The sequence below is a fragment of the Dermacentor albipictus genome, chromosome 5 (genome assembly GCF_038994185.2).
Source record: "Dermacentor albipictus isolate Rhodes 1998 colony chromosome 5, USDA_Dalb.pri_finalv2, whole genome shotgun sequence".
Lineage (NCBI taxonomy): Eukaryota > Metazoa > Arthropoda > Arachnida > Ixodida > Ixodidae > Dermacentor > Dermacentor albipictus.
The window spans coordinates 128884568-128904816 of NC_091825.1; the positions used below are offsets into that span (position 1 = coordinate 128884568).

Genomic DNA, 20249 nt, shown 5'->3' on the forward strand with positions numbered 1-20249 from the left:
CTGTGGATCGACTGAAGCCCAACGCTAACAACAGCAATGACGGAATTTTTTTTTAAAGGTGACATATAACAAGAGTTGTATCTGAACTGTGTTTTCGCAATTTTCTTGCCTTTCCTTTCTTTGGTGCTGGATATTTCTTGGCAGGTTTCGAAGAAATAAAAAAAAACAATTACAGGGCAAAGCTTTTCTGCTTGCTAAGTACAACTATATTGGGAGTTCGAAACAAGAGGACAAGGTTTTGTTTCATAGGATAATTTCTATAGAAACAAGAGAGAGAGTTTCACAGTAAAATGGAGAATTGGAAGTGGTCGACAGTGATCTAGCAATTGTTGTTTCAGGGATGGAGACAGTCTTTCGACAAGAGAACTCGACGAAATTCCAATGATCCTAACACAGACAGGGTCCTTTCGTCAAGCAATATCTTTATCCTGGTACGTTTCTACAAGCGGAATTGACGAAAGTCCAATGGTCGCAACGAAGGCCTCAAGGCGAAGGACTTGTCGTGGACCGTTTCGACAAAGGCATTTCACGAAGAACCAACGATCCTAATGAAGACACTTGCCATTGCCGAAACGTTGTCCCTAACCACAGTCATCACTTGTTCGACTGCTATTGGCCATTGTGCGAGAAAATATTAGCCGAAAGGAGTTGAAGACCTAACCTAACACCGCTTCCCAGGAAGATATCAGCAACGGTCACATATTTAGGATCCAAGTTTGTTTGTCATTTAGACATACAATAAGCGGTCTTACAGAGTAGTAAGCAGAGAGATGGCACACAATATTGCTTTGAGACAACAAGGCCCCAAGTGCAGGAACGGAGACAAACTGGGTGTTGGCTTAGGCGTCACTGCTATGCCCGAAAGCGCGGTATCGAATCCCGGCCACGCAGTCGCGTTTAGACGGTGGCGAAATGCCCAAAAAACGCCCGTGTGCCGTGCATTGGGCGCACGTTAAAGAAACCGAGGCGGTCAAAATTATTTCAGAGTCATCCACTGTGGCGTACATCACAATCCTATTGTGGTTTGGCACGTGGAACCTCAGAATTCTGAATTCAATGCATGGACGATGTGTCACGTATGTTGCACTTGAAATAACACGTTTGCATCTGGAAGCTTTAAAGAAGCAAGGAAAGTGACGGCAACTGCTTTTGCGGGAATAACTTGTTCTTCCATAAATAACGACATTTTTCGACTGATGTTGAGCCCCATTCTAGTGCGTTCACTGTTATGGAACAAGCAACATAAGAACACCCTATCGCGGAGCACGAGGCCTGTGGAAAATGAAGAGGGCAAACGAATGCTGCCGTCTGAAGAAATTACCAGCATTCCAAGTTTAGGTTATGTTAGGTTAGGTTACATTAGCGTGTAAGATACAGATCACGTATAGTATGGCAGGTCACACGTACGGGCGCTGCAGTAATGATATTATTTTATCACAGCAGCCTTACCGTTACCGCAGCGCATTGTCCCTATTACGCGCGCGCGGTTGGCGCCAGGCGGTAACGGCAAAGCGGGAGCGCTATGCTAAAATATTCTAACGTTGCATTGGGTTAACGAAAAGAACGCCTGCTTGTTAGCCATCTCAATACCGCTTTAGTTCAAGTCTGTGTGAGGTGCTGCATGCGTATGCAGCGCCACAAAAGAAAGAAAACATCGAGCGTAAGGAGCGATTACCGCTCTGCGTTAGGTATTGCGTACAACTCCCGCATACTTAGTAGCACAGTGAGTTTACCAACCTCGACGTTGGAACAGCGTCGAGTCTTCGAGTGCTTGGATGACGTCGATCTTCATCTGCAAGGACTTTCAGACAAGACGAAGCAGAAATTTTTAATGAACATGTGCACACACCAGTAGCGCTCGTTCCTCGCCATTAGCGACAAGAATGACCCGTAGGCACAGTCAACATTTTCGCGCACAGCTACTGGGAATATTATCCACCAACTCACTTGTGGAAGCATATATTCTTTCCATATTTCCATAGAATAGATATGAGTGGCTAGGGACGCTTGGCGAGCAGACCAGCCAGGTTAAAAAGAATGTTTGAAGTAAGCTGTAAACAATGGTAGAGGGCCACGTAAAGCATCACCCGAAAAAGTGGTAGGTTGTTTGACCATGTTTTGTCTTTTTCTTGCTTTCACTAATTCGTCACGTCTCTCATAAAGCAACGCGTTGTGAGCCAGCTTTAACTCCCAGTGGCTCTCCTACGTTATTCTTTAAGGAGAGATTTCCATCTTTAAACAAATATTGCGGAGTGGGACCTTCCATTTCATTCCCGCTCCACTCCAAATATTGTAGACCCCGTAATTCCATTCATCTTAGCCCCTCGGAATAGCGACAGTTGAACCCTTCCCGCCCACTCCGTAGTGTGGTTGAGATGATACACTTCCTTCCTCCAATTTCATTAAATGAAAGGCTTTTACTATAATTATTTACTCGTTGGTTTTCCGTGCGTAGTAATGAAAAACATTTTTGAAGCCTAGGGAAAGTTACAAAAATATTTTCGTGAGTTCGTTTTTTTCGCGCAAGAACAAACACACTTCGTGGAAACGCGTTATTGCCTGTAACCTCTTTAGTATCTGTTTTTGAAAGAAGCCTATGTGCGGCATGAGTTTTTAGCATTAGCCGTTTAAAGAAGCATTATGACAACACTCAAGTGGTAAAGCACATGCGTGGTCAATACAATACCCATACAATAAAAACTATTTAACTAACACATAAAATATGAGTACGCAAGACAACACGAAAAACAGCACTAAAAAAAGAAATTACTAAAATCAAGCACTAACTAAAACGCACAAAACCCATCTAACGAATGAAATCAGCGATGCAGGAGATGTGAAAGCCATATGAACTTCTATATGCGTTGTTTTCTAGAACATTATACCGGGTGTTTCAGCGAACACTTTCAGATTAAACAAAAAAATTTTTTTTTTTAGTATTGCCTGCGGCAGATATCAGAATTCTAGTCCGTGAGCTGGTATACTCGAAGAGGCGGACATTATTTGCACAAAAAATTAGAATTCACAATCCACTAATTAACAAAAATCACAAATTAAGATCTACAGTACTGGGGATATAGGCACTGCAGAAAAGGGTCGTAAGGTGTCCGGTGTGTGGAATACCGCACTTTTTCGAAACTCAATAACAAAGGTTACATAGAAGTTCTAGTAGAAAGAGAAGAGCACGAAGTTTAAACTGTTGCGATTGACGAGAATCAACTGCTCGAAAGAGGCGTCGCAAATGCGACATACCCTCAATATATGCAAAGAAAAAGAAAGAAAAAGAAAAGAAAAGAAAAAAAACAATCACTCTTCTTTGCTGCCCGCGCCAGCAGCCGGAAAAAAAAAAGCACGTTACTTCCACAAGCTTAGCAGTGTCACGTCATCGCCGCTTGTAGGTTCGGACAAATAAAGGTGAACTACTTCTCCTGTTGTTTCGGGTTCATTGTAGCGCCAAAAAAGTTCCAGCCTCTCCAGGCTGGAACTAATAAACCGCGCAACGATTTCTGCAATGATGAAGTTTCATCATCATCATCATCATCATAATCCTCATCCTCCTCCAGCCTCTCCAGGTTGTCTTACACGTTACTTTTGTTACTAGACGGTCGTGGGACACTACTTGAAGTGCTTCTCCCCTTCTTCTTGAACTCTTCTCTCCCGCTACAGAGGATCGCCTTGCAAGACGAGCTGACTGCGTCTCCTGCACTGTGAAGGGAGCGCCAAGAGCACTTGAAGAGAGGGTCCACAGCTGAGTTGGGATTATAAGTACAGAGTAATCCCATGCACTAGCGAACTCTACTCAGGATGCTCTCTTGCAAGGCTTTGACGGTCTGCTAACAAACAAATGCTTGTTCGTTTATTGAAGTGTAAGAATTTCACCCGTTCTCCAGACTACAGTCCCGGGATATACAAGCTTAAAGGTTGAAATTACTTGGGGTGCGGACAGTTCATGGTTAGTGATTAAACAGTTGTGATGGCGCCGAAAGTATGGCGTCGTTCACTGTGTCGTTAAAGCTCGGTGCAATGAGCGTGAGGTGAACAAGAAAAAAAAATATTTTACTATTTTAGTAGAAGTTCGGCACTGTGGAGCAAAGCATACAGCGGGTGCGGAATATTTAGAAAAAAACTTTTTTTTTATTTCAGCCCTAAATGGTTTCATGCGAATTATACAGCGTGTGAAAATGGGGTAGTTCTTTATAACTGACAAATTCAGCTGTTTAACATTCTCACTTAGAATCAACATATAGCACTCAAGGGCTATATACCCATTGCATCACAACTTCATTCTGGAACCTCGAAGTCCCATTCCGTTCCCATTCCATTCCGTGTGTTTGAAAAAGTGGAATGACTCAGGAACCATTCCAACTACGAAGTGCCACGCGTTGGGCCATGCCCGTAGGAAGCATGCGGGAGTCATACAAAGAAAAGTCATCGTGAAGTGCCGAATGCAGGAGTGTTTTAGAATACGGGGGCGAGTCTCGTTCTGCAGTGAATCCTGTGAAAGTGCTGAGGACTGCAACAAGACGTCATTGCCTGCCAATTTCAAGGTGCAAGTTGAATGTTTGAAAAAGTATAGTGCACATACTCCGTTGTCCAGCTTCTGTGCAAGTGTCCGGATCCCAGGAATGCGTTGCTGTATTGCCTGAGCGTACTGTTCGAGAAAAGACACCAAATCGCGATAGTTACTTGCGTTCAGCGGCCTAATACCCCGGTCACACGCGCATATTGAATGACCATTGGAACAAAAGACCATTGAAATCCTCGAGCCTCATTGGCTCCCCTACTCGAGCTCACAGAAGGGCTCCACAATAAGGTTTGCGGATTTCAATGGTCCATTTTTTCGACGGTCACACACTACGCTCGGGTCACCGGGGTAATACACGACCGGTATACACGGCAAGAAGGGTTTTCTTACCGCTTGTTTGTGAATGGTCGCGCTGAGCACTGGAGGAGAAAATTAACAGAGAATTGAAGGAAGTAACTCGCAGGGGCCTGACATATTACTCGTGCATGCCTGACAGCGGCTACAAATTCACACGACGGGTCGATTAAGCTGGACTAATACAACGGGACTGATCAGTGGTCACCAATTCAGTCCGCGGACGAGCATGACAATTGCGGCTCACGCAGAGCCGGCAAATCCCGCTGCCCACTAAGGACGCCGCGAAACGAGCCGCTATAAGTGGTGTCCAAAACATGGCGACCATGACATGTCTCTGGCTATTGCAATCGCTTCCGGATCTTGCAGTGCACAAAAAACATTGCCTTCGAGAGTGGCCTCAGTTACTCCGATGGAGCCGTCGCTGGAGGATTGATTTGGACACCACATATAGAGGCACGATTAGCCGCACCTCAACGACGTCACGCTCGGCGTCTGTGGACTGAATCAGCGATTGAAGTCGATTTTGTGAATCTAGCTGGGGCAGGAGGTATTCTCAGGAAGCCACTTTTCTTGGCGCATGCCTTGATTTTAGGCCGTGCGCGCTCTAACGCTACTCTATATATACTTCAAATAAATGTCAATCCACTTCTTCCATGCGTCCCCTGGCTCCAGTTTGTGTTGGCTTCGTACACTGCATTTAACGATAGGCGTCACCACAGACGACAAAAAGCAACCGTCGAGCGCGTTTCGAATACCACGAGTTGACATGGCGATCGGGATGCAGCATCAAAAACGCTAAACTAACGACCTCTATCTTTGCATTTGCTTTATCTTTATCATTGCACTTTTATCTCAGTTTTTAGACCAAGAAAAGCGTATTTTACGACAAGAAACAGGAAGAGAAAGAAACAAGAAACACGATTGCTTTCTTCACGTGCAGTCGTGTGCAAAATGAACCCCTTGCGAGTGCGTGTGGATGGATGGATGGATGGATGGATGGATGCTACGAGCGTCCCCTTTGGAACTGGTTGGTGGGTTGCGCCACCAAGCTCTTGTTATTTTATTGCCTAATGTCCTACCTATGTTAAAGACAAAAAAGGAAAAGGAAAAGAAAAACTAAAAACTAAAGATGAATTCCCATAACCAAACTTTTTGAACCGCTATTGTGAAGTTTGTTTTTTGTGCGCCTCCGGTTGTTTGTCGTTTCCCTACTTTTCTTCCACCAATCTTTCAATCACCTCTTACTAATATCTATTGTGGAAATCGTTACTCACCCGCTGCTTTCGCTGAACTCAAGGGCTTCAAGGAGGCCAGATGTGCCTAAATCAACCACTGGGCAGATATCTTCATATTCTAATAAAACATATTCCATCTTTGCCGTAGCTTTATCGCAACAAGCACATGCTTCTGCTTCCTTTTTATATCTCGCATTATAAGTGCGTACTCTAAGGCATACTGATATCACTTCGAACATTAATGAGCTCCCCTTTGACTTATCATAAATTTTTATTTTCCGATTTTGTTTTTTCCTCTTAAGTAGTTACTCACAGCAGGTTTCTTTTCCATGAGATTATATTTCAGCATCTCCGATTTTCCGCTTGACGTTGTTTGTTGCCGTGTTGCTCACAATACTCGCTCGTGTCGAAAAGTGTGCCAGCGCCAGCTGGTGACAAGCCGCTCAAGCTTGTGTGACGTCAGTTCCAGCGCAGTGCGCTTATTCATCGAAATGGCATTCATACACACACGTACTGTGTCGCAACTGACGTCACATAAGCTTGAGCGGCGTGGCGCCAGGTGGCGCTGACATCCCTTTCGGCACGCACTGTCAGGTATCGGTTACTGTAATTCACGAGTCACGACCGTACGTCAAAATGCAGAAATGCTGCCTGCAGCATCTAACCAGGTCCAAAAAAAAAAAAGCGGCGTTTCGTGTTGGTGAGATAGCAGTAATATATAGAACTGGTTTACAAAGTGACTGTGCTCATGAATTGTCTGCACATGTCCGAGAAAGTACAAAGACGCTCAATGCTTCGCCTCGCAGCCACACAAGAAATTTGTCCCATGCTCACGGCCAACGAAGTCAGTGTAGTTGAGGAGGGTAGTGCTGCCGCCGTACCACTCCCGTATCCGCGTCATGACTTGCTTGCTGGCCAGGAAGCCGTAGCCACGTGGTTCCGAGGCCGACTCTACCAGCGGGCGAAAGGTCGGAGTTACAACTCACTGTAGAGCCAGGTGCCCAAAGTACTACAGCGTTTTTAGTGTAAACGTCGAGCAAACTCATCCGCGTACGTTTCGAGAGATATCTGGGCTGGTATTCACAAAAGAGATTCGTTTCTAATAAACGCTGTGGAGGCGAGGGAGGGATGTGAACTAGAGCACGGCACGGGCCCGGGCCGGCTTGCGGGCAGGATCAGCAGGGTTACGGGCAGGGTCGGGTAAGTTATCTCTATTGCGGGCCCAAGCCGGGTCCGGGAGAAGGAGCTTCGGGCTCGGATCGGGCCCGGACCTCGGTCAGTCCCGCAATAGGCCCCGGTCTCCATCAGCCCCGTAATAAGCCGGTTATCAGAATCGGTTTAATTGTGATTAGAAAGATTACAGGATGATAATATATAGGAGGAGGTCCCGAAGTCAAAGACTGCAGCGGAACCTCCTAAATGATATTGGTGACTTGAACACTACCTACTATAGGTAGAAAAAAAAACTATTTCGTCACTGTTAGGTGGGGTGATTAGGCGCGGTTTCTCCGGGCGGGCCAGATGGCCGTCAATCGATGTTTGATCGCGACATCTTCGGTTCGTTCTATGGCCTGGAGTTGGGTGTCCAGGCTAGGACTGCGCAGCGCCACCTGACATGCTTCAGGTGAGGGAGAGGCCATCAAGTAAGGAAGAGGCTCGTCCTCCTTGCAGTCCCATATTATGTGACTCAGTGTCGCTAGTTCTCCACAGAATCTACAGAGTGGGCTCAGCCACATGGACACAGTCAAAACTATCTCTAGAAAGTGCCCTGCGCCACGGATAGTATCCTCACAATTACCGACAATTGGATCGTGCTTCGCTTATGCTCAAGGGCTAACGAGCCGAACCGGGATGGGCCGGGTACGGGTCTGGTTTGAAACGAATGAGTCGGGCTCGGGCAGGATCGGGCCGGGCCCGGGCCTGAAAAAAACGGCCCATGCAGTGCTCTAATGTAGACATTACCAGAGGCGTAAAGGAGGGCAGATTCGCATTTACTTGACAAACCATGCAAGAAACCGTGCCAAGTGTTATAGTGTTGAAGGACTCTGGTTATATTGAACAATCGAGACCATAAAATGCGATCATGCTGCGCACTTTGAACAAAAATGAAGCAGCAATAAGCACTAAATCCTTTTTAATACCATTAGCATTCTTTAGGAACATTACGCACCCTTTCAAGGAGCTCTCTGCCTCTCTATCTAACCGTTTTTCTGCCAACTACTGATACTGGGTGGTCCAACTACCAAAGCACGTGCACAACCACCTTTTCTTAAATCTAAGACACAATAGCCTCTGCCATTTTTTATCCAAAAAAGCAACTTCAAAGTTCGAAAGCACAAAAAATGTTTTAAATATGGGGGTTTTAGGCGCCAAAACAACGATCTGATTATGAGGCACGCCGTAGTGGGGGACTCTGGAAATTTGGACCACCTGGGTTTCTTTAAAGTGCGCAGTACACAGGTGTTTTCACATTTCGCTCCCATCAAAATGCGGATGCTGTGGCAAGGGATTCGGTCCCGCGACCTTGTGCTTAGCAGCCCAGCACCGTAGCCACTAAGCACCAGCGGCGGCTTTGAAAAAAGAATAGACGGGTCGCTGACAAGGGACGCTGGCAAGATAGACGGCTGGCAAGGGAACGCTCCTCACTCCCCATCACACTATGTTCCAACAGTTGTGCACTTCGGTTCCACGACTCCTGCTCACTGCAGCTTCAACACGCCTTCGGTATCCATCTGTCCTTCGACGCTCCCTGTTCCCCATTATCCGACGTCCTCCAGGGGGAAAGCTAAAAGGTTATCTTTAAGAGGCAAGAACTGCGATCACATAGAATTGCTCAAGCTCTCGTTTATTCTCTGCGAACGTCATTCAAGTTTATGCTCAAGGCACCATCGTTCACGCGCTTGTCGATACAGGTGGCGCAGCGCCAGTGATTGCCGACCAGCTTCGCGGCAAGCTCCGAAAAGTCGCGAAGCCGTTTTCTTCCATTTCGTTACGTACGGCAAGCGCTGAGCCAATTGAGCCTTCAGGAACATGCACCGTTCGTGTCGCTTCACGAGACAGTTTATACCACACTGAGTTTGTTGTTCTTCCTCGCTGCTCTCATGTCATCATCTGGGACTTCCTCTTATCTGATCACGCAGTTATCGATTTTGGCCGTGCAGAACTTGCGCTGTCTCCATATCGCGGCAGTCTTTCTGAAGATTTGCCTCTAAAAGCTGCTCGAGTGTTCGTCGCCACTGATAGCGATATCCCTCCTGTCTCTTCTGTCCTTGTGCCCGTATCCTGTGCTGCTTTGTACGATTCCACAGCTCTCTTCACACCGTCTAAAGTTGCTGCACACCGCCTTCCCTTCTCGCTTCCTTTTGCCCTTCTACCCGGGAATTCGTCAGGCTTTTAGCGCACTTTACGTTTCGAATCCGTTTTCGCGTCCATCAAGCTTGCACCATGGCAAGTGCCTCAGTTGTGCTGACGAATTCAACATGAGCTCTGTCTACGAAGTGCCTGATGACTCTACTCCTCCTCCCGTTGGCGCCATGACTCTTCCTGTCTCTGCATCTGAGCTGACATGTGACAGAACGTTTGCTCGGTCTAATAAACCCCATCTCCTTCCGAGTCAGCACGAGCAGGTCGTCGACCTCCTTACCCAATTTCGTATCATTTTTTGACCTCCAACAATAATCTTTTAGACCTACCTCCGCAGTTGTTCATCACATCGACACCGGTAGCCATGCGCCACTACGCCAGCGTCCATACCGCGTCCGCGATGGAGCGCCATGTCATCAACGAGCACGTAGGAGACGTGTTCCAACGCTGTGTGCCTGCAGCCTTCGCACAGTCCCTTGGCCTTTACAGTAGTGCTGCTCAAAAAGAAAGATGGTATAATTCGTCTTTGTGTAGACTATCGACGACTCAACAAGATAACCCGGAAGGATACATATCTGTTCTCCCGTATCGACGACGCACTGGACTGCCTCCAAGGCACTGAATTCTTTTCGTCCTTAGACTTACGATCCAGTTATTGGCAAGTCCCGGTGGCTGAGGCAGATCGCTCGAAAACGCCATTCGTCCCGCCTGACGGCTTATATGAATCTACCGTGATGTCCTTTGGCGTGTGTAATGCGCCTGCCACATTTGAAAGAATGATGGATAACATGCTCGGGGGCCTCAAACGGCAGACTTGCCTTTGTTATCTCGATGACACGTCCTCACTAACCTCGCCGATGTTGAACTCCAGGTCAACTTAAGTAACTGTCGCTTGGTGTCGCTTGGCCTCCCGGCAGCAAGTCATCCTTGGTCACGCTGTTTCGAAAGATGGTGTGCTCCCAGATCCAAGCGAACTCCAAGCCATCGCCGAAATCCCACGACCAAAAAACCACAAAATAACTCCGAAGCTTCGTCGTATTGTTTTCATACTTTGTCGAAAGATAATTGCCGAGTGACAGAGGCCGTGTCTTTCTCTCTGACGTTATAGAAGCCCTACTCAAGGAATGCCACGTAATTCGCCGTACCACTACTGCACGCCAATCGTAGACTAATGGGATGATCGTGCGTTTTAATCGCACTCTGACGACACGTTGGCCATGTACGTCGCATCTGACCAGACCAATTGGGACCGCCTTCCATCCTTTGCGACGTATGGTTATAATACCGCAGCACTGACCACTACGGGATTTTGCCCATTCTTTCTTCTTTACGGACGCGAGCCTTCCTGCACAATCGATACTATCTTTCCGTATCGCCTTGCTAACCGAGTCAACTACCCTGTCCGAAGCTACCGCACAGGTGGAGGAGTGCCGACAGCTCGCTAGCAGGCTTGCTTTGGAAGACCAGCAGCGCCAGAAGCAGCGTCAGGATTACTCCCGTCGCTCCTGCGCCCTAAGCTCCTGACTCACTATAGTCTGCCTTTGGGTTCCCCGCTGCCTGCCCTGCACTTTCACCTAAACTCGTTTCCAAGTACCAAGGTCCCTATCGTGTGGTCGAACAAACGTCTCCTGCAAAGTATACGGTAGAAACCTTTGAGTAACCTTCGGATAAGCGCCGACGAGGGCGCGAAATTGTGCATGCAGGATACAGATTGGCGTCGCAAAGTTTTGTGACAACGCGCTCGCGTTGAACGTGCGATTCTTATATAGGGTTATTCGAGTATAAACGAAATAAAAGTAGCGGGAGCCGAATTCAGAAAGCTTCTTCATTCGTAAGTGCTATCTGCCATTTGGCCGGCCGCCTTCGCTAATATGTCCAGCATCAGCATTGGCTAAAATTTTTCTCTTACGAACGATTCTAGCGTAAGAGGTTTGTTGTGGCCTAGCTTCACCAAATTCGGGGGAGTGATGCCCTATAGCTGGCGCAACATTACGTGCTGTAAGGCTTACGCAGTAGTAAGATCTTGATGAGGGCTAGTTGGTTCATACTTAGAACTGAGGTGAAACAGCGCGAAAAAGACGAGGACACAAGCGCTTGTCTGTGGTATTTGTTTCCTTGTGTCCTCGTCTTTTTCGCGCTGTTTCACCTCTGTTCTAAGGCTTACGCAGCTTTGTATGGCATCAGCTTTAGTAAGCATTCGCTGACAAGCGAACAATTTGCTTCCGAAGAAGAACAACTTACGTCAGTGTCGATTATATACTCCACGCCTCTTTTTTTTTCAAATGTTCACTTAGAAAGGACATGCCACTCACTGCACACGTGTTTAACAAAACTGGCCCCTCGACTTTCGCGCTTGAATAAGGCCGTAGCCTCGTACCAAGAACACTAGAGGAATATCTGGCGTCCCAGTCGTCCCATCACTGTTGTGTTCACAGGTTCACCGATATATATATTTTATACTTGAAGTCCGTATTTGCTGTGTCGTAACCATAGAACGTTACTTTAGGACCCCATCAAAGTCGGCTACGTTTAAATGAAATTAATTTATTCATGGAATTTCCTGTGAAAAAAGAAAAAACAAGTCATGCGACTACAGGGAATGTCTGCCGCTAACTACAAATTATATTTGCATCGAAAAAAATGGCTCCTAAGGAATTTTTTTTTCTCGATGGCATAACGGGACCATTTTGACAGCGATGACAAATCACACGCATCTCTGATACTTGATCCCTACCTGAACAGTACATGCGAAACTTTTTATTTCTTACGTGGCATGCTCGATTGGCCTTCGCCATGGCCTAACCTATGCTGCGCTAATCTAACGTTACCTCATCCTCGCGTCACTACGGTGATTCAATGTATAAAATGAGCGGCAAGTGCCCGGACGCCAGTCTCTTACTCGAGAAGAGGCTTCTTAACATGCACACAGGGGGTCGGGTTATTCACAAAACGTTTAGTTCGTAACATCTATCAGTCATTAGCCGGCCGTCTTTGTTAATGTGTCCCACGTCCAGATATGGCGGGTGCATGCTCTTGCGAACAGCTTTAGCGCGAGGGCTCGTGTTGATACAGGATTTCGACCATGGTTTCTTGCGAACATTAGGAAGTCGTAACTCACCTGAGGAACGTAGCGATAGGTGGTGTTGTTCCAGCCCATGAACCATGCGCGCAAACGTCACTTCAGAATTCTGCCAGAGAGAATTAAAGAACACCAATCGACGCGTTAGCTCTTTGCCTAGCATGGGAAAAAAATAGGTGTTTTTTGTAGGTTACGCTAGACCTATTTTGTGTGAAGAAACTATCGAACTCAATATTTTATGTAATACATAAACAAAAAGCAGAACGAATACACTTTTCACGCATAAAAGCTTTATTAACGAGGCATATGTCATAAAAAGAGATATAAGTAGCCAGAATCAAGAATGTGGGATAAAATTGAACAAAGTTTGTAGACACGCATGTATCTACTAAAAAAATATGTAAAAAATATGAGATATACAATATGTATTACCGTTTAATAGGCATTATGTCCGAAGAAATGAAAATTTTTTTATCGAACACATTCCACTACAAAAATTTAACCGCAAGCACTACAGTTGGGCGTGCCAGGCTGCGGCCGCGGATGTACCGGGCTGGTTTGCGTCGTCCTCGCTCTCAAAAACCGACGAATACACTGTAAGATAATTTACACCCTAAAAAGTGAGAAAGGGCGTAAATGTGTCTATAACTCACACCCTTAGGGTGTCCGTTATATAGATAACACCCTAAGGGTGTGAGTTATAGACACATTTACACCCTTTTTCACTTTTTAGGGTGTAAATTATCTTACAGTGATAGGCGGCATCCTGAGACTCGGTGCTGCTCGACGGTCCGATAAAATCACCTGCAGACGTAGCCGAATCACAACATCCGCGATCTTTCAAAGCGCACCCTCCGCTCCCAGAGGCGGTCCCCATTTTTGCTTTCTACTTTGACAATTGCGAAACTTCGGAGTGTATTAAAAAATTAGCGCCTGGAGTGAAGAAATCTAACTGCTTATAAAACAAAAAAATATGGTTCTGCTCCTTCACGTCCAAAGGAGCAGTGTGTCCGTGAGCGGCGCGTAAGGTTTTCAAAGCGGCGCTTCAAACAATGGATAGCGGGCGGCCATTCTCGCTTTCTACTTTGACGATCGCGAAACGTCAAAGCGCGTTCAAAAAGCCCCGCCTGGTCGGAAAAAGGCGAATTGCTTAGATAACAAAAATACGGTTCTCCTCCTTCACGTCCGGTAGCGCAGTGTGTCCATGAGTGGCGCGGAAGGTCCCGAAAGCGGCGTTTCAAACTATCGTTAGCGGGCTAACTATGTCCAACGGGCGCAGTACGGAAGGAGTTAAGCAAAGGGAAGACGCATCGGAGTCGCTCCCATGCGAACCCCTCACATATTATAATGCACAGCGGGTCCTGTTCTTATCGAATTTCGATAGGACATATTGAGTAAACATTCGTGCACGTTATAAGTAGGACGCACGCGGAACTGTATCGTAGTGGTTTAGGCATATTTTCGCCGTAAGCTTTCGCGAAAATCGACAGCAATTTGATGCAGGCTGTTGTGTCAACCAAAGACACAGCCATTTGCATTCTGCCCCCATCGAAATGTCGTCACTGTAAACCGAACACGCGGTCTCGAGCCAGGTTGTTGAACCGAGCTGGAACTGAACGGAAAACCGGAGCTAACCTGTCATTTTCATCTGAACCGGAAGTGAACCGAACCGTTGATTGCGCACCATCTTGGAACCGAATTTGAACCGGAACTTATAGGAGGAACCGTTCCGGACCGCTTAAACAAAGGGTTCAGAATGCACTGTGGACGCTCTGCTAGGGCTCGTGAGACGGGAACCGTTGGAGAAAGGCTCACAGCCTCCCGTAGTCATGGAAACGATTACCACCGCTACAGGCAAGAGTCCAATAACTTCAGATAACACCAACGCAGTTGTTGAACTCGTTATGTTGTTAATTTTTTGTGCAACCAAAGGTTCATTTCATGCGATGAAAATTATGGGTGCTTTATGTGCGCTTTACACTAAAATTTGTGGGTGCTTCTTTGGACTCGGCTCATCTTCGGAGCATTGTTTGCCTCATTCCAAGCCTTTTTTCGGTAGTTCCTGTCTCGCCTCGGTTCGGGTGTCGTTTATAAAGAAGAAATGCGCGACCGACCGTGGGATCGAACTTCTGTCTTCGAGAACAGCAAGCAGCCAGGCGCTCAAACAGTTCCCTAAAACTCCTTTCGCGCCCAAGCTGACGAGCACATTGAGACGTTTGGCACGTGTGTTAAGTGCAAGTTGTCCCCATTGTTCTCTCGTTGCCGTTCGCGCTTTGAGACGCTGTGTGTCATAGCACCCCCTTCTTCGGAATGAGCCCACATTCCCCTGACATTTACTCACATATCTGCTAACGCTACATCGAAACTGCGACGTTGCCACGCCTCCATGGTGGAGGGCGTCCTGATCTTCCGCCGTCCTTAAGCTCCTCACGGTATTCCCGAAAACGTCGCATCCATTTGAATGCACTTCGTTCCTTTACAGCATCCCCTCCATAGGCCTTTTGCGACATTTGATAAATTTCGGCACCATTCTTGCCAAGTTTCACAAGATATTCAATTACCTATACTGCACCATTTCAGCGATCTCCAGCCACGTACTTGGACTTCATGCATGTACATTGTCTCAAGAAAACCCCTGTCCTCGGACTGCATTTAAATTACATTTTTTCAACATAACTTTCATAATGCATTGAAACCTTGCGAATCAAGCAAACATCCGAGATAACTTGGTGTAGAGATTAAGCCTTTTAAATAAATATGCTGAATGCTAATTAAACATTCTTTTTGAAAAGCTTGGATTTGTAGTCAAAATCACGACCTTTCGCACTTATGTCGGAGAAACTGTAAATTGCTTGCTTGATTTACTTGAAAGTGCCGTGAATTCACGAAACGCAAAAGAAAAGGAAAACATATACACGATTCACTGAACTTTCCACTAGCCCGGCTATAGTAGACTAGAACACTAGAACCTTTCGTAGCACGGCCACGCTATAACTCTGTGTTTGAATCTCCAGCCTTTTTCCTGACACGCAGCGTGAACTCCTGAGACGGAGCTTGCTCATCGGTCCGCACCGCGTAGGGTAAAAATAAACTCACGACTGAGCCTGGGAAACATTCTCTAAATATTTTGATTCTCTTTAATTCCGAATTGTTATGAAACAGGTTCTAAGCAATATTTATTTACCTATACAGTTGTCTCATAAACGAGACATAGCAGGAGTGAGTACTCACGGGAAGAAAAAACAAAATCGCTTGGTTACAGAAAATATTTTGTTGTAAATAGAAACATAGGTAATCGCCAGCATGCGACCTAACGATCAATAAAGTTAAAAATTTTTTGAACAAACAGCGCCTCGGGTCAAGATTCTAAGCGAACCATTTAACTTAATATATTTTCGAATGATTAAGGGGGACAACAAGTATACCAAAACAATCAAGGCGTACTTTCAGTGGCGCAGTTTTTAACTCATGACTGCGACGTGTTGTGCAGGAAGAATCATCGAAAGAAATAAGGCTGATTAAAAATGTAACATAATTTTGCTCCGGAGCTAGACCTGAACCAACCCCAAGCAGAAACCTTTTTGGTTCGACAGCCTGCCTCGATCTCATCACATAAAACGAGATATATCTACTGGATCATTGCGTCTGTTTTGTGCAGGGTGCTAGGTTACGAATGATGTTAGAGGCAATCGAGGAAACAGTTTGCCATGGTATCGGAAACGCGAAGGTAACATGCAAATTCCCTGAGCGCTAAATGAAATCGGTGTGAAGGAGCGCGAACTAATAATAACAATATTGAACAATTTTGCAACTTAAAGCTTAATAGCATTACCGAATATATCTTACATACGCATGGGGAAGAAACTTGGAGGTTAACATAGAAGCATCAGAAGGGCTACACACTAAGCGATGGAACGGAAGATGTTGGGCTTAACGTTAAGGGAAATGAAGGTAGCAGTGTGTATTGGCGAGCAGACGGAGATAGCCGGTACTCTAGTTGACATTAGGAGCACGAGATGGAGTTCTACAGGCAAGCAATGCTTAGGATAGATAACCGGTGGTCTAATAGAGTTACAGAATGGGTGTCCAGAGAAGGGAAGCGACGTCGAGAAGAGCAGAGAGCAAGATGGTGCGACGAAATTTAGGATATTTGCAGGCGTAAGACGGAAGCCAACTGGCTCAAGACAGGTGTAATTAGAGATCGCTGGAAGAGACCTTCGCTCTGCAGGGGACACAAATGTGATATTGATGATCATGATTATGATGATGAATAATGAATTATTTCGATCTTCGGGACCCCACAAAACAGTCTAAGGGTCACAACCCATAGCAGGTAAGAATAAATATATTCAGCAGTCAGTTACAAAATAAATACAATACGCAAGAGATTACCAGGCACAGAAAGTAGAATACGCGTAAATCATGTGTACACGCTCCTATACCTTGCATAAAGGAAATAAAAATATTATAGCGACAATATGAATAATTTATAGAGTAGGCACGAAAACAGAGTACTCGGAAAATAACAGCGGCAAAATTTCGCTTTCTACTGCTAAGCGCGAGAAATTGATGACAAGGTGCTGCCTGTCACTGCCCACGCGACTCTCGTATTTCGCCATTCGACATTACGCACTCACATTGACAACGTCCGTCAGGAGAAAGTTCATGATGGTGTTTTTGTAGCCATGCACAAAGATGCCCAGAAGGTCTACGCCGCTGTTGATGCGGTAGTCACACGTAAGGACGAAGACGCCACCGACACTGGAAAAGTGGGGCGACGCAGAGCGCTTTAACCTCGCGCGTTTTCCCTTCAGGAGAATGTGAGAAAACGAGAGCTAGCACCAATCAGGAAAGGAAATAGAAGAATACTATTAAATTATGGGGTTTTACGTGCCAAAACCGCTTTCTGATTATGAGGCACGCCGTAGGGGAGGACTCCGGGAAATTTCGACCACCTGGGGTTCTTTAACGTGCGCCTAAATCTAAGCACACGGGTGTTTTCGCATTTCGCCCCCATCGAAATGCGGCCGCCGTGGCCGGGATTCGATCCCCCGACCTCGTGCTCAGCAGCCCAACACCATAGCCACTGAGCAACCACGGCGGGTAAAAAAAAAGAATACTATTCCCGCTTGACCATACAGCGGTTGGCACCATAAGAAATGAAATTAGATTAATAAGACTCGCTGCTGGGATAGCGAATGGTTCGTGGTTCGTACATAGTAAAATTAAAGGAGCGCAAAAAAAAGAACATGGCTCCATGTTCTTTCTAGCGATATTTCTTATTTTACTATGTCTAATTAGAACTTCAGTGGAATGCAGATCGTAGGTTTTGACAATGGCGAATAATTATGCACGACGAAACTGGAGTTGGCACACCATCGGCGATTCATCCTAATAATCTTTCTATAGGTCATTCATGAAATTGGGAAGCGGAACCCATGTAAAAGTAACATGTATCATCAGTGTGATGAAATCGCGTGGCAACGCTGCCATTCATCGGTGCAGCAGCTAATTTTGGCACATACAAGTGGAGAACAACAACGGGTAACCTGCGGAAGCGTTTAAAGCATCTCAGCATTAATAAATTAATTAGTCTAATGATTGATTGATTGATTGATTGATTGATTGATTGATTGACACGAGGGAGACACAAGACAAAAGGCATACTAATTTGCGCTCAATAAACTCAAGTAGGACCAGTAAATAGCATTGCGTCCTCTGACTCGTAAAGAACTTTTGTACAAAATAAATTGATGATGAACCTAGCTATACTAATAAATTAGTTTCTCGTAACCCCTGTCGAATTTTCTCGGCGTATACATATGGCCTACTAGCAATAAAAGGATAAAGACGTGTGGAGATGTCTTTTTCATTTCTTTTCTTTAATTTGATGCTCAGCCAGCAAAAGAAAGCAGAGAAAAAAGTCACAGTGACGTCACAGTCACGTGGGTGCCGCGCAAGCGCACGGGTGCTACAACGCACACGAAGCTATCAGCCCTCGGTGCGCCCACATTCGTGTCCGCATCGCAGATCGCTTTCAAGACAGGGCTCACGCGCCGCCGCGCCATACGCAGCATCCGCCGTAGTATTCATGTATTCCTATTGCTATAGTCAAATACATGCAAAACGCATAAATGCTTTTATCAGGCAATCTCCGAGCCGATCTGAATGAAATTCACTGCATTTGAGAAAGCTCAATTATAGTGACTGTTGCGAGCATAATTTTGATTAAAGGGACTGAATTCTCGCACACAAAAAAGTACAAATTAACGAAAATCGGTCAGTTCGAAAAAAGGAATAGAAGCACAAAGTTTACAAATGCGTAACTAAGTAGAACCCTTTTCGTAAGCCTCCAGGTTTCTGCCTCGTGCGTGAGTACTGGTAAGACACAGCTGGTATAGGGATAAGCAGCCCCTTATTACATCACCGATCCGCAGATGATCAGGGCCGACGCCGTGTAGGTGTGAAAGAGCAGGCGGTAGTTGATGGTCACGTCCTGGCTGGTGGACGCGCCGCAGGTGCCGGCGGAGCGGAGCCCGACTATCGAGATCGACACGACTGTCGTAATGTTGGTCAACACCAGGATGATCTGGAACAACTGGTAGATGTACGGCTGGTGGATACGCACCTGCAACCAGCGACCAACAGCATTACACAACAGCACCTACAGGTACTCCAACTACTACTACAACACCAACTAATACAACACTAACTACTACTACTACTACTACTACTACTACTACTACTACTACTACTACTACTACTACTACTACTACTACTACTACTACTACTACTGTTGCTGCCACTGTTGTGCTCACCGCCATGGCGAACGTTTCGCGGCGTCATCGGTCAGAGGAGCTCGACTAGCCAGTGTTGATAGCAAAAAAAACATGAGTGAAGGTTAATGCGGGAGACGTGGGTCGTGCTTTTATAAGGCGGTTGATAGGGCAACAAAGCTCACACGGGAGATTGCTGGATGCCCTTTGGCGGGACGAGATGATGATGATGATGATCGTTATTATTATGATGATGATCCTGCGGATAACTCGTAGCTATGTGCTTGTTCCAACGCCTGAGCTGCTATGTCTCCGCATTTAACAAATCGTCGGCGGCCGCCAAGAACTGAGCAGATGCAACAACATCAATGCTAGAAAAAGCATTTCTTGTACGGGTGCACGCTCACTGAACCGTAGGCCTATGATGCTTATGAAAATGTCATCCTTCGAAGGATCGACAAAGAGATGTTGATTACGCTTAACGAATCGCCGACGATGATTTGAAAACATTTACAGCATATTCAATACGACTGTTATTGCAGCTGCTGCCGTGTTTTGCTCTTGAGCAGTCTTAATGCGCCAGAGCTTCATAGGGGGACAATATGACGGGGTGCCCCAATGTTTTCTTTTTCTTTTAAACTACGATCCTCTGCACAAAACATGTTGGATATTGCCTGCGCGTAATGGGCGCTGCTCTGGACAACAGACGTACGAATGCAGGCCTGTATTGTTATATTTAATTTATAAAGTAAGGTATTGAACGGCAAAGCAAAACGCGGGAATTACCCGGATGGCGTGTGTCAAGCTCCCGTGGATCCACACCTGCTCTAAAGAAATCTGCTACACTCATCGCTATGGAAGATATGATTGCGGTAACCTGAACTTCCGCTTTATAAATGGGTCGTATTTAAAGC

The 20249-nt window shown here is 46.0% G+C and overlaps 2 protein-coding genes across 5 annotated transcripts in view; one reads left to right on the forward strand and one right to left on the reverse strand.

Moving 5' to 3' along the window:
- Nucleotides 1-20249, forward strand: part of LOC135906350 (protein shisa-4-like) — a 184461-nt gene that overhangs the window by 43466 nt on the left and 120746 nt on the right. Inside the window, exon 1 of one of the 2 annotated variants that reach the window (XM_070538886.1) lies at nucleotides 19149-19229. The exons of the other annotated variant lie outside the window; for it this stretch is intronic. The gene's annotated coding sequence lies outside the window, so the exon portion shown is untranslated. Of the gene's footprint in view, nucleotides 1-19148; nucleotides 19230-20249 lie in introns of those variants that run through there. 2 annotated transcript variants of the gene reach the window in all.
- LOC135906347 (uncharacterized) overlaps nucleotides 1-20249 on the reverse strand; it is a 55871-nt gene that overhangs the window by 30500 nt on the left and 5122 nt on the right. For 2 of the 3 annotated variants that reach the window (XM_065437689.1, XM_065437687.1), the window contains exons 4-10: nucleotides 18982-19187; nucleotides 17197-17320; nucleotides 12599-12668; nucleotides 6952-7068; nucleotides 4916-4944; nucleotides 4586-4651; nucleotides 1738-1801 (exon numbers count right to left, since the gene is read on the reverse strand). In XM_065437689.1, the coding sequence (XP_065293761.1) occupies nucleotides 1738-1801; nucleotides 4586-4651; nucleotides 4916-4944; nucleotides 6952-7068; nucleotides 12599-12668; nucleotides 17197-17320; nucleotides 18982-19187 (676 nt within the window). The remainder of the gene's footprint in view (nucleotides 1-1737; nucleotides 1802-4585; nucleotides 4652-4915; nucleotides 4945-6951; nucleotides 7069-12598; nucleotides 12669-17196; nucleotides 17321-18981; nucleotides 19188-20249) is intronic. The other variant, XM_065437688.1, reaches the window with a different exon arrangement.